This window comes from Hyalella azteca, unplaced genomic scaffold, assembly GCF_000764305.2.
Source record: "Hyalella azteca isolate HAZT.00-mixed unplaced genomic scaffold, Hazt_2.0.2 contig12009, whole genome shotgun sequence".
NCBI classification, from domain to species: domain Eukaryota; kingdom Metazoa; phylum Arthropoda; class Malacostraca; order Amphipoda; family Hyalellidae; genus Hyalella; species Hyalella azteca.
The window spans coordinates 111,926-125,406 of record NW_025941981.1 but is presented as its reverse complement, the minus strand read 5'-3'; the positions used below and the strand labels follow the sequence as shown (position 1 = coordinate 125,406).

General features: G+C 35.4%; 1 protein-coding gene across 2 annotated transcripts in view; it reads right to left on the bottom strand.

Moving 5' to 3' along the window:
* Positions 1–618: 618 nt before the first annotated feature.
* LOC108675689 (tubulin gamma-1 chain) overlaps positions 619–13,481 on the bottom strand; it is a 14,520-nt gene continuing 1,657 nt past the window's right edge. The window contains exons 2-12 of one of the 2 annotated variants that reach the window (XM_018163717.2): positions 7,171–7,283; positions 6,821–6,910; positions 5,907–6,025; positions 5,074–5,227; positions 4,232–4,413; positions 4,028–4,141; positions 3,485–3,596; positions 2,839–2,970; positions 2,083–2,178; positions 1,425–1,631; positions 619–1,103 (exon numbers count right to left, since the gene is read on the bottom strand). In XM_018163717.2, the coding sequence (XP_018019206.1) occupies positions 1,014–1,103; positions 1,425–1,631; positions 2,083–2,178; positions 2,839–2,970; positions 3,485–3,596; positions 4,028–4,141; positions 4,232–4,413; positions 5,074–5,227; positions 5,907–6,025; positions 6,821–6,910; positions 7,171–7,283 (1,409 nt within the window). In that variant the 3' untranslated portion in view covers positions 619–1,013. Of the gene's footprint in view, positions 1,104–1,424; positions 1,632–2,082; positions 2,179–2,838; positions 2,971–3,484; positions 3,597–4,027; positions 4,142–4,207; positions 4,414–5,073; positions 5,228–5,906; positions 6,026–6,820; positions 6,911–7,170; positions 7,284–13,481 lie in introns of both variants that reach the window. The other variant, XM_018163718.2, reaches the window with a different exon arrangement.

The following is a 13,481-nucleotide window of genomic DNA, read 5'->3' as shown; positions in this document are numbered from 1 at the left end:
TCAGTCTACACAGCGCTATCTCCATTTGAGCTTATGTTGCACAGCGCTATCTCCGTGAGCTTGGACTTATGTTGCGCATTCCTTACGATTTCGGCAATCGAACGTGCAGGATCGATTGGTGTTGGCTGCAGTTGCCTCGATATGTTTCTCCCAGGGCATCGTGTCTGACATTTCAACGTCGAGGTCGTTGACGCTTCATGCAAGGTTAGGAGTTCACGATCGTTCCATACTTGTGGCCAATTGGCATGAACGAGTCAAGTAAATTAAGAATAACATTCTTAAAGATTGGGTCTGTGAGTTCAGTATACATTCAATTAAGAAAACCCAAGTTTTGGTCGATAAACTTTATTACGATAAGGAGAACAGAGTTTATTACTAAACGCGCATATTGATGAGGCCAAAAAAGACACGTTTGCTTCGTAACATGATTCATAGGATCTTAATAGAGAATATTAATAAAGCTTAGTGAAATTTACGCAAGCATTTTTTCTTTTGCAATTTAACAGCAGCCAAAATTTGCAAATAAAACTATTTACTTGGTAGGGCAAGAGATTGAATCAGATCAATTCATTTGAAATGAAGTCCAGTATTTCACCTTCCCTACAATAGAACCTAGATTGAATTTTATCCAATTTTTCCGGTGACGCTATGTAAAAAAAACATAATTCAATAGAGTGGTAAAGACTATATGGAGAACAGGGCTTCTTCAAAATCAAGCGATCATTGCTGTTCTAACGTATGATATCAAAGTACTGCGGCTATGAAAATATTCTAAGCGTATGGTCATTGAGAACTCACGCCAGAGTCACCACTGCAATCCAAGAGATGAAATTAGTTACTACCAAAAAACGCGGTTGTCAGCAGCATACAATGCACTTCAATTAAAGCCTGGAACTAAGCAACCAGTCTAGGAGACATTAATTACACTACTAAGCCAGAGTAGATTAGTCATTGCCTTCAACCGTGTAGCTGGTATTTCCGCTTTAGCTGGTGGTTGTCGACGAAGTAACATATTATTCTTGTTGCTGCTGCTTATCTAGTCCCCAGTTGATGTAGTCGGGAGTTGTGGCACACACGTATTCGTCAACAAGCGATTGCACAACCTGAAAATTAAGCAATTTATTTGGTTTCGTCTATATTTGTTCAGCATTCTACCTCAGTCGGTATTTTACAAGAAAAAATCATACATTGAATCAGCAACTCATTTTAAAACAATATCAAAAAACACAGAAAGTCTATTCAAACAATTGATCTAATAGATTGAATAAAAAAATTCGCACCTCTTTTCAAAACTAACTCAAAATTTAAAACAAATTAACATGATCCTTGATAGAAATAAACACAGGTTTATTCATTAGGAACAGTGATCTTCTCACGCCAAAAATGAATCAACTTAGCCAAAACCAAAAGAACCAAATACATGCCTCGCGGGAGTCGTCAAGTTCAGCAAGACTGTCACTGAACATGTCTTCTTTACGGAACTGTTCGAGGAAGGCTTCACGTTTGCGCAATTTATCGTACTGCTTGAGTGTGCGCTCAAAGAGACTGCTGATGTTAGTGTGGTTAGCCAGCATCAGGCCAGACACGCGGTACGCTGACTGAATATATGGACTTTTCTTACTCAGTGCAACCTGAAACGAAGCGAAATTATTAAGCAACATTCAAGGGTTCTCATTATAAAACTATTGCTCCACTGATACTGTGACAGGCTAGTACTTGCTTGTAATATCTGCACGATATTACATTATTGGTGTAAGCTTGTCATGAAAAATTATTTCTCGATCCAAATATACAAACCCTAGTTGACTGGTGGGCTTAATTGTCACACTAGATTTTATGCAGAGGTGCATCGCACCAAGGCAAAAATCTACATTTCATGTCTCTCTCTTTCTTTGCTAACATAATCATTAGAAAGACCGTAAAAATAAGCCATTTACTCGTATTTCAAACCCAATCTTGGTGATTATTGGGAAATGAAAAAGTATCTAGCTCAATTCAAGAAATTCCAGCGCTTGTTTGGAGAATTTGATGGCGATTTCAGAATGAAGGCAGTCAAAAACAGTAAAATGACAAGTTTATTACTTGTATACTCGCAGGTCCCCAAGGTATAAAATTGGCCAGCTTGCGCTCCCTGATGCGTTGCAGAGACTTGTGCACCTGAGTAGGGTCCACTTCTCCCTGAATACAAAGAAAAATGCACCAATAATATTACTTAGTTATCTTAAAGGATACATTTGAATCTCAGACAGTGTTCAACAGATCACAAACTTTATTGCACACAATATCACACAAACTTTATTGCACTGCTAGTAGGAACGGACAACACTTATTTTAGAATGTCTGCATTTAAATCTCATGACATTATTCGAAAGGTAAGAACACATAAAATTTATTGCACTGTTATTAAGAACGGACAATACTTCTATAGAATGTCAGTACTTAAATCTAGAAAATTGTTCAAAAGATACAAACACACAAACTTTATAGCATTGCTAGTAGGAACGGAAAATGCTTGTTATAGAATGTCTGTTCTGTTCATTTTGAAAATTTATAAAAGGGATGATAAGACTAAATTGACAATGAATATTTAGGCAAACTGTGCACAATTCGGTTATCGACAAACCTACTACATCACAATACAATGTCAATTCAGAGATGAGTACCTCAAAAAAAATCAATAATCATGACTAGACGAATATTTTTATTTTTTATCTATTTTAATCATAAGAAATTAGAACACAAATATTAAGATTATGGCTCTCAGAATAAAATAATAGGAATTAATTACATTTAATTGAATAATCAATAATATGAAAACTACCCAAACAACTATATCACCTGAATAATATTGACGATAGCGATGTAGCAGTGAGCAGAGGTGCGGTCTAGGGGAGTGGACACCATCATGTTCTTGGGCTGAAGCAGTCGACGCATCACGTCAAGTACTGTCGTCTTGCGTACACTGGCAACCTGAGGAGAAGTTTCAGAGTTACTGAGTTAGTCAAGTAAATGTACAAGATAACTGATATGTAAAATGTCAATGGAAAAATTACGCGTTTTTACTCTAAGTTCCTGACGCTGAATCAGGTGCGCCCAACTTAACTAACCGTTTAGACGATTTCTGTCAAGCAAGAACAAGATCACTTAGATGCTTTTTTGATCAAATTTTATTGTGGCCTGTTCTCACCTCAGGAGCTGTGGTGAACAGATCATTTCTCACCTCAGGATCTGTGGTGAACAGATCATTTCTCACCTCAGGATCTGTGGTGAACAGATCATTTCTCACCTCAGGATCTGTGGTGAACAGATCAGTTCTCACCTCAGGATCTGTGGTGAACAGATCAGTTCTCACCTCAGGAGCTGTGGTGAACAGATCAGTTCTCACCTCAAAATCTGTGGTGAACAGATCAGTTCTCACCTCAGGAGCTGTGGTGAACAGATCAGTTCTCACCTCAAAATCTGTGGTGAACAGATCATTTCTCACCTCAGGATCTGTGGTGAGTGGAGTATATCCAGTCATAAGGAAGTGTAGATTGGGTGTGGGGATGAGTGGGGCGATGAGACCAATCAGGTCATTATTCATGTAAGACGGGTACCTTATGGAGAAATTGACAATTAAAAGAAAAACATTTAGCAAAATCCTTAAAAAAATTGCAACTGTCTAAAAATTTGGTCCTTTTTCTAGCTGGAGTTAGAATCAAGTTAAATGGCAATATTAAAAGTTATAAATAATAATCAAATTAAATACAAAACCTAAGTAAGTTTATTCCACTGATCGAGAACAAATGAAAATTATGGCAACTGTACATTTGTAGAACAGTGTCAAGTCTCAGCAGAAAATAACTCATCACTCTGACTGAGGATTAAGCGGTACAAAGTACCTGAGAGTTGCAGTAAACACAGACATAATGGTTGAAACCAAAGCATTAATTTGGCTGTAAGTTGTACATTTGTGTAGCAGTGTCAATTTTCAGTAGAAACTAACTCATCGCTATGATGAGAGTTAAGCTGTACCGGTACTAAGTACCTGAGAGTTGCAGTGGAGACAGACATAATGGTTGAGACCAAAGCATTAATTTGGCAGAGCTCTGATGAAGGATTAAGCTGTACTAAGTACCTGAGAGTTGCAGTGGAGACAGACATAATGGTTGAGACCAAAGCATTAATTTGGCAGAGCTCTGATGAAGGATTAAGCTGTACTAAGTACCTGAGAGTTGCAGTGGAGACAGACATAATGGTGGAGACCAAAGCATTAATTTGGCTGAAGGTTGGTTTCATGATATGCAATCTGTCAGTGGCGATGCGGTTGAGTGCCGTATTGTCTAATACGACGGTGCAGTCAGCGCACTGTGTCAGGCGCTTGAGTGTCAGCAGTGAATTGTATGGCTGTACAACAACGTCACTTATTTCATCCTGTGATAAAAATTACATGTTATTCATTTACCATTATAAGTTCTTCATCAAGAATAACAAAACAGTGAGATGTTCATTAATTAGAAAGGCTACGTAAACTGTTCAGTGGTGAAATAAAATGCTTATGACTAGCTTTAATAGGTTTAAATTATTGGAAATATTAATGTAATAACCGGATTGGAAGTTACTTTCCTGGTGTCAATATAGAAGTGATACATACGTAATAATTGAGAACTCGTATAATAATTACAATTTGACTTTGCCAAAGCTTACAAAAAAATTTTAAATTGAGAGTACCGTAATATGCAAAAAAATCTATAGCTAAAAAATTTGAGACGCCCATGAAATTATATTGAACATTATGGGATAACTCCACTAGTTGCAAATTAATGTTTGCCAACTATCGTATTGTAATATAAGTATCATGAATTCATCTTGTGAAGAGTTAATGTTGTAAAGAAAGTAAACCTGAGGAACTATTTTTATACTTTTGAGAAAAAATTTGAACTCCTCAAGCTTCATGCGGAAATGGAATCAAATTTCTTTATCTAATATAAGGCATAATCAATCATGACGTAAATTCGTGAAGAAATTGAATCGTTTTGGAAATAATTGGGAACAATTATGAGGTGTAATGTCTAGTTTAGGACACCAACACACCTGGTTCGGGAACACTGAATAGGTTTGGATGAGCTTCTTGGGAAATCGATCATTGAGTTTCTCAAGAATAAAAGAGCCAAGACCAGAACCAGTGCCTCCTGCAATGCTGTGACACAAGATGAATCCTTCCAGACTGTCAGAACCATCAACTTCCCTGAGGGGAAAAAACTTTTAGCATGCTGTGCTAAATCTAAGTGCTGATGAAATAGCTATAATTGTATACCTGCCCATAGAAATCAAATAAAAAAATGTTTCTTCATAAGACATGTCATTTAAATCTAATTTCCCTCCAAGCTGTATACATTTCTCCAAGAAAAATATAGGAATAACATAAATTTTGGTTAGAATAATGATAACCATTTCTGGAAGATTAGAATACGTAATACATTACCATGCTGGCATTTTGAATTGATAAAAAAATGTTTACTGTAGGACAATCAAAACCACTTCATGAATCACATAATGTGAGCCCAAACAACAAGTTGTGATTTACATTTATTTTGGGTCCAATGGTTCAATTCAAATAATTTGTCTACAAATTATACTCATTTAATGCAGGAGATAAAGTTAGACAGTGCAGAGCGATCCAGTCTAACTTGTATCAGTCTGACACTAATAATAATAATAAAGCTAAATAATGTTCTTGGTCAATGAATAATCATCATTCAGGAAGTGAAAGAATTTAGGACAGTATAAACATAAACAAGTCTTCAACTAAATTCTAATGTAAGAATGCTAACCAGATACAAATTTTCATGAATATCTCTAGTGAGAAAATTGCAATTTCAACATAGCTAAGTTGTGCAAAAGAGCAATAAAAATACTGAAGCAACCTGTCAATTATATCAAAGACTTCCTCGTAGATACGCTCGCCGTTGCTGAACCCTGCAGCCCAGTTATTGCCAGCACCACCACCTTGCTTGCTCAGGTATATGTTCTCTGGGTTGTACAACTGCAACAGTTTCATTTCTAAGAAATTGCACAGAATAATAGAAGCAACAGGTAGTGCAATAAATTTATCCACCCTTTGATCTTGGATACCACCTTTACAATTGTCAATGCACTATCGTACATAGTGGCTTGGGACCAAGAAGTATACTAACAGTGCCTAGGAGAGTTAAGTTAACCCTCTACTATTCGACATGAGTAACCGGAGCAATATCATCACAAGCCTACTTCCCAAAAAGGATACGTTCTAGTGAGCGCATAATGACTAACACTGATGGTTGCTGCCACATACAACAACTTTAAAATGTTTAAATGTACAACTGTCCTAAGGTTGCTATACTCGATACGGTAGTTTACATATAATTCAAGTTGAAAGTTATGTTCCCAGAAAGTGACATAGGTATGGTGGTAGAGGGTTAATGCAAAAAATATAACTCAGTACTCACTGCAGTGAGTGACAGAGAGCGCATTTTCTTGTCAACAAAAACTTGAGGTCACAGACGGACGGACAGACGGAAAGACAGACAGATGGACAGACAGACAGACGAACAGACAGACGGACAGACAGACAGATGGACAGACGGACATGGTGAGCACAATAGTGCATTTTTTCCATAAATGAGCAAATGCGCTAAAGACTACTATAGTGAAAATAGAATTCAAGTGTCAATTTACTGACTTCAAATAAAAAATTTGAGCTGGTTGAGCTTTTCAAGAAATTTATTTTGGGAGATAACTTGCAACACTATACTGGACAAGATACGTACTTAGATTAATTCATTTTATGCATAAAAAATACCTTAGCATAAGGGGAGTTCATTATGGTGGAGATGACTCGGGGCTCAAGATCCAGTAATACCGAACGTGGGATGTAATGGTCGTCATCAGCCTGAAAATGCAATAAAATAACTACCTAGCAGAGATAAACTCTAAAATTTATCAAAAATTTGCTTGTTAATTTTATAAGAATGTTATCTGGCATAACAACTCCAAAATGTAAATAAACATTTTTAACAATGCATCTGCATACACTGAATAGATGGGAATTAAATTTCATTTCTTTCATCAAATTTGAAACTATAAGTAATTTCGATTGAAAAATACAAAAATGTTTCTAACACAAAACTATGCCACAATCAAATGGCTTACCTGATAGAAGAATACATCCTTTCTGTCATTTCCCTCAGTGGCATAGTCTTCAAGTTTACCCTCGGGAGAAATGCCATGCTCAGCACAAACTTTCTTCCAAAATTCAAATCCAACTGTAAGGAATGAGGAAAACAAAATGTTAATGCATTATTGATACAAATGTAACATAGATAATAAAATGAGCATTAAATGATCCAGTCAAATTTGTGGCACATTACAGATGCTGAGGTTGACCTAGTGTTTCTAAAGTGACACCCCAGACACTGAATTACATTGTGTCTTGAGTCCAGTTTACATTCATAAAAACAAGAGCTTTTTGTGGGACCAAAAACTTTTTCTGTATATAACAGAGCTGAGTGATTTTAGAGAAATGAATCAGTAGTCAGCAGGTACAAGCAGAGTTAGTTAATTGTCTGTTGTATTCTTTCCATAAAAGCACTTGGCTCTTTCATAGAGAAACAAGTTTTTAGCCCCCACAAAATGTTAATGTTTTCGAGAATGTAAACTAGACCCAGACACAATGTCATTCGGTGTCTAGGCTGTCCCCTACTTACAATGCAATGCACTTGTACACTTATATACGGTAAATGTTGTAATAGTAGAATAGTTTGCTAGCGCTTCAGCTATCAAGCTATTTCGTAACGGAGGTAAAAATATAACATCGCCAGCAAGGCAGCAGGTCTCAGTTATTCAAAGTCTCAAATTGTTCATCACCCACAAGGGGTGGGAAGTCTCAATTGTCCAGCCCACTGAAGCTGGCTCAAAAGAAGCAGCATTAGCATCTCAATGAGACGAAGTGACAAGGAGGGACAGGTGAAAAGCAACAGAAACGAAGACACTCGAACAAGAGGTCGCTTACACGGGATGTCGGCCACCCGCACGAGAGAGACAGAGAAGGGAAATGTAAGGAATCCTACCTACATAATAACTTAACCCCACAACTGAGACCTGCAGTCAGACACCGCAAGCTCAGCGGTGGGGCGCTCAGGAATAATCCCCCTAGGAGCACGAAATCCCATAGGACTTCTTGACGAGCACAGACACACATCAGAAGTCCCCCCTGAGGGGCTTATTGATGTAGTCTGACAGACCACAACTGCAAGACCATCATTGAGGCATTTTGTGTGAAGTTGCTGTGCTGGATATTTTGGCAAGAGCATTGTCCTGAACCATAAGTTAAAATTTTATGAACTAACATATATGCATCTATAATATTTTCCATTGAATCAAAATACATTACTTTGTGGCCATGAAATTTTAATATTAATGTAACAAGTGACCAGCATGATGTGACAGAGCTTCAATATTTCAGAGAAAATATTTATTCAACAATACTTTCTGATTTACAACTAGAGCTCTCTCACTATATTTAGAGCTGCAAAATTATGGCTAGATGGATGATTTCCTTATTTGTTTATAAGTGAGCATGGAATATATCCAATTTCTTAAGCTTTCCTTTTTTTTTGGAGCAATGAAATTACAAGAAAAATTATATCCTTCCAAATTGACAATAAAAATGTATAATTGAGCCACATGACTCTAAAATTATTAGATGTAAGTCACTTTCAAGCCATGAGTTTACAGAAAGTAGGAATTCTTCAATCTTGTTAACACATATTTGACTGCACCACAATACCGTGAACGGGGTAATAAGGGACAGGCGGGGTGAATCGGGACAGTCATCCCACATTTTGTAGAAGTGTCGTAGCAGCTAAACTAATAAAAATATTGCAAAAATAAAAATAGCATCATAAAGTTCAACATTTTTACTATCAATGCAGCATAAAGAAAGTTAATAAATTGTACACTTACTACCACTAAAAAATCCCTGAAAAAAGTGTAAAAAGTGAGATTTTGGATAAGTACCTCTGCTAAGGTCTGTAGAAAAAAAATATCCGCCATATTAAAAATTTTTACTCGCGTAAAAGTTGCACACAGGTATTGGCTTGAAAAGTGATTGACAGAATTTGCATGTCTCATTCCAAAAAAATGGTGGCCATTTCTGCAAGATGAGGTAATAAGGGACACCACTCCTGGTTAATAAGGGACACCCCAAAAAATGCATTTATAGGAGAACCTTGATTAGCAAGGCTTCAGTTAACAAAAAACTTAATTAAAAAAAAATTTTGATTGCATTTACCTTGATTGCATCAGCAAAAAATTTCATTCAACAAAAAATTAATGCATCATTGGTCATCACAAAATCATGCATAGAATGTCATAAATAGAATTGTGCACTGGGCAACATTGGATAAAAATTAATCAACATAAACTATGCTTTATTTCTAAAAAAACATGATGTCACTAGAATATTCCATTCTGTTTCAGGTACCGTAAAATGGGGTAACTTAGACCGGCGGGGTAACTTAGACAACTTTTCGTTTTTTTAACAAAAAACCCCACAACTCAAAAACTATTTGACATAGAAAAATTTTGTCAATGGGCATTAAAGGCCTAATACTGAGGCTACATAACACAATAGAAATGTACTACAGTACTGGTTAACTAAATACTTAACTTGAACTTGATCATTACAAGCAAAGGACTTGGAAAATTTTCAAAAAATCAATTAAATAAAATAAAAAATATCTATCAAACAAGAGACATCCAAATAATTTTATAATAAATCTGATGTACTATACAATTGAAACAGTTTGTCCACTTTTGATCCTTCTTTTAATTTATAGTCAGTCACCTGGCAGGCTGGCAGAGCACTATATCAAAGGAAAGCTTTTCACCTCAGGTGGAAAGCTTTTTTATAAGTGAACTTCTATTCTTAGAATTCCAGCCTGTGCCGAATATTGCCACACACAGTGACGGAATATAGGGATTTGGTAGGTTTGCATTCTAAAGGCTTTCACATAAATATGGCAACATTTTGTGACGTTTCATCGATGCCGATGCGTACTACGGTGTTTTGAGAGTCACCTAAAGCAAACAGAACTTGAGTAACGCATACGGTTATTTTTTTATAGTTTTTCATTTCTCGATGCGTCCTTAATGTGACGGAATATACCGCGTTTACCCTACGTCCTTAAGGTGTTGGAATATGGTGTGTTTACCCTAGATTAGAAAATTAAAACTGAACTGATTCTGAAAAATCTTTGGTTTGCCATTGACACAGATCAGGATGAAATTCTAATATTGACGGTTCATATTTTATTCCCGATACACCTACACCAGTTTTTTTATACAACATTATTTGAGGCAAAAAATGAACTTCTTATAAGCTTAAAACACGTATGGGTATGCTAAGTTTCTATAAGATAATTCACTTGGAAATGTTGCGTGCCAGCAAGGCTGCAGGCGCAGCTTTCACTCAACAATTAAAATTATACAAAGTATTAGTTCGTTAAAGATTTGTCTCTTAATATGACTGCAAAGAAGTAAACTTAATAAAGTAATTACAGCTACCATGACTACTCTGTCAAGCAGACTTTTTGATGATGCACACACTAAACACACAATTCATGGGATGATGGGACTGTGGGAGTGAGACTAAATAGAACAACAAAAGCAGGTGCCCGGCATGCAACTACAAAAACAAATGATGATCGCGGCAGCGGCGGCACGGTTCATAACGTTAATATACTCAATGCAAGAGAATGATTAATTATGATATTTCTGATAGAGGTTTGAAATATTTTCGGAAGCCTGAAACTATAACAAATTATTTTGTTACTTTGACATGGTTGATTTCAAAATAAATATTTTAATGCAAATTCATAAAAAACGTTTAAAATAAATTGAATAATGTTCATTTATATCTATAGGTAGGAGTAATTCGAGTAAACAACTACGAATCGATTTATTATCATTTAAATAAGAATCTTTGCATTGAAACTTCTGGAAGATGTGTCCACCACAATATTTGTACAGTGGTATCACCGAATCGACACTTTAGCGAACCCAAGCGCGAACTCAACCGCGAGCTCAAGAGGCAAACCTAACTTCACATTCAACTTACCCAGTCATAAACCCATAAATACCGAACGGATTTCTTTCCAATTTGAAATATAAGTAGATAATATTAGTAATTTGCGGACAGATTTATTTCAGATTTTTACATCGAATACTTTTATATTAACACGGAAACCATGACTTCATTTTCAACTAACACAGTCATAAATTCATAAATACCGAACGGATTTCTTTCAAATTTGAAAGATAAGTAGATAATATTAGTAATTTGTGGACAGATTCATTTCAGAATTTTACATCAAATACGGTAGGTACTTTTTTATTACTACGGAAAAACCTAACTTCATTTTCATCTCACCCAGCCATAAATCCATAAATAATGAATGGATTTTATTCAAATTTGAAATATCAGTAGATAACATCTAATTTGTGGATAGAATTTTTTCAAATTTTTACATCAATAACTTTTTTATTAATATGGAAAACCTAACTTAATTTTTAACTCACCCAGTCATAAATCCATCAATAATGAATGGATTTTATTCAAATTTGAAATACAAGTAGATAATATTAGTAATTTGTGGACGGAATTATTTCAGATTTTTACATCAATGACTTTTTTATTAATACGGAAAACCTAACTTCATGTTCACCTTGCAGGTTAGGTCCTAGTCAGGTCAAGTTCCGGTATTTTGTGGCATTAGAAAAAAGTAATTGATGTAAAAATTTGTAAAAATTCCGCCCACAAATTACAGATGTTATCTGCTTATATTTTGACTTTTGAATAAAATCAGTTCATTATTGATGAATTTAAGGCTGGGTGAGTTAAAATGAAGTTAGGTTTTCCGTATTAATAAAAAAGTAGTTGATGTAAAATTCTGAAATAAATCTGTCCACAAATTACTAATATTATCTACTTATATTTCAAATTTGAAAGAAATCCGTTCAGTATTTATGGATTTATGACTGGGTAAGTTGAAGGTGAAGTTAGGTCTGCCTCTTAAGCTCGCGCTTAAGTTCGCGCTTGAGTTCGCTAAAGTGTCGATTCGGTAGTGGTACCAAGAGTCAAAGCCGTCAACAGATCGTTGGATGGCCGCAAATATGTCACATTGTTCTACCTCTTACAGTCAATAGAACCTAAATAAACTCTGTTCATCAAAAGGACAAAAAGCGTATGTATCAAACATAGACATACTTGGTAGTACAATAAATTTTGACATCTCGTCATGAGACTTAAATTCATACTCATAGGTGATCATGAATTTCTGCACTGCGTTCAATTAAGCAATTTGTAAAATCATAAATTTCAAATAGGTACCAACTTTTTCAATTTAATTCTGAATGAGTCGCGTCTGTTGAATTCTAATAGGGATCATTAATTTTTACATCGTATTTCTGAAAATCAAGTATTGCATTTATTTTAAATTAAAAACATTCTTTTACATCAAAAACAACAATTTTTTTCTTACAGCTTCTTTGATAATTGATGATCTCACTCATATAACTTAATATTTTAAATTTAATGATTTTGTCATTTCGATGACTAAACTTTCTTTTGTTCATTAAAATAAAATAATTACTGCTTATAAACAACCAACGTTTTCTAAAAGACACAAGACGTTCAAAAACTCGCCATGGGAGACAAAATCATTCAGGATTTGAAGTGAAGTTATTAAGACAAATTCGACATTATAGGGCAAAAACATGAATAAATTCGTATTTTGAAACTTATCAATTGGTGTTTAAATTTTGAAAAAATTTTCCATCATTTAAATGTCACTGTGAAATGTGGATCAAATCTATTTATTATTAAATTGAACTTTACATGACTAAAACAAGGTGTCCAACACCGTCTTGTCTAATGTCAACAGTCAACACAGTCACAATGTTGCCATACGCCATGAAAGATTAGCAGTTTATCCCATCATTCCGTGTGGATTCGAGAACTTTGTTGGCATTGGTGAAATCGTGAGAATTTTCTGCGAAAGTTTATGTAATTTTTATTTTGGAACATATTCATTACAAAAATTGTCGATACGGAATATGGATACACGACTAATGTATGTATTGGAGAGAAGAGTCGCCGACTTTTTATCGGTTTTTGAACCACACGCAAGCGAGTTAAAGGAAGTGCAGCTGTCCGGGTGTCCGCAGTTTCTGACGAGCTCAGTGTAAGAGTATCAATTGTCACTTCAGTGGAAGGTGTAAGGTGGTAAATTTTTCGATACATTTTCTTTTGTTAACATGATAATATAGGGTAAACGAGGTATATTCCGACACTTTAAGGACGCATCGAGAAATGAAAAACTATAAAAAAAAAAACCGTATGCGTTACGTAAGTTCTGTTGCCTTCACATGACTCTCAAAACACTTCACTACGCGTCAGCAAC